This window comes from Penaeus monodon, chromosome 19 (genome assembly GCF_015228065.2).
Source record: "Penaeus monodon isolate SGIC_2016 chromosome 19, NSTDA_Pmon_1, whole genome shotgun sequence".
NCBI lineage: Eukaryota > Metazoa > Arthropoda > Malacostraca > Decapoda > Penaeidae > Penaeus > Penaeus monodon.
The window spans coordinates 33,762,019-33,762,245 of record NC_051404.1 but is presented as its reverse complement, the minus strand read 5'-3'; the positions used below and the strand labels follow the sequence as shown (position 1 = coordinate 33,762,245).

Below are 227 nucleotides of genomic sequence, written 5' to 3'. Positions count from 1 at the left end.
TTCCTTCTTAAACTCACGTGTTCTGTCGGGTCCATGAACATGAAGATGACCATCGTGGTGTAGTAAGGCGTCCAGCAGATGATGAAGGCGAGGACGATGACCACGGAGATCCTCAGCGCCCTCATCTTCGCCTTCCTCAGGAGTCGTCTTCGGTTGAACTCGGGGCAGGTGTTGCCTAAGGTCGTCCTCTCGTTGCGGAAGATGCGCTCGCTCTCTGGAGGAGGAGA

The 227-nt window shown here is 55.5% G+C and overlaps 1 protein-coding gene across 1 annotated transcript in view; it reads right to left on the bottom strand.

Moving 5' to 3' along the window:
* Positions 1–227, bottom strand: part of LOC119585473 (gonadotropin-releasing hormone receptor-like) — a gene marked incomplete at its 5' end in the record, with an annotated part of 18,380 nt that overhangs the window by 16,247 nt on the left and 1,906 nt on the right. The window contains 1 exon segment of the mRNA XM_037934118.1: positions 18–214. Within this exon segment, the coding sequence (XP_037790046.1) occupies positions 18–214 (197 nt within the window).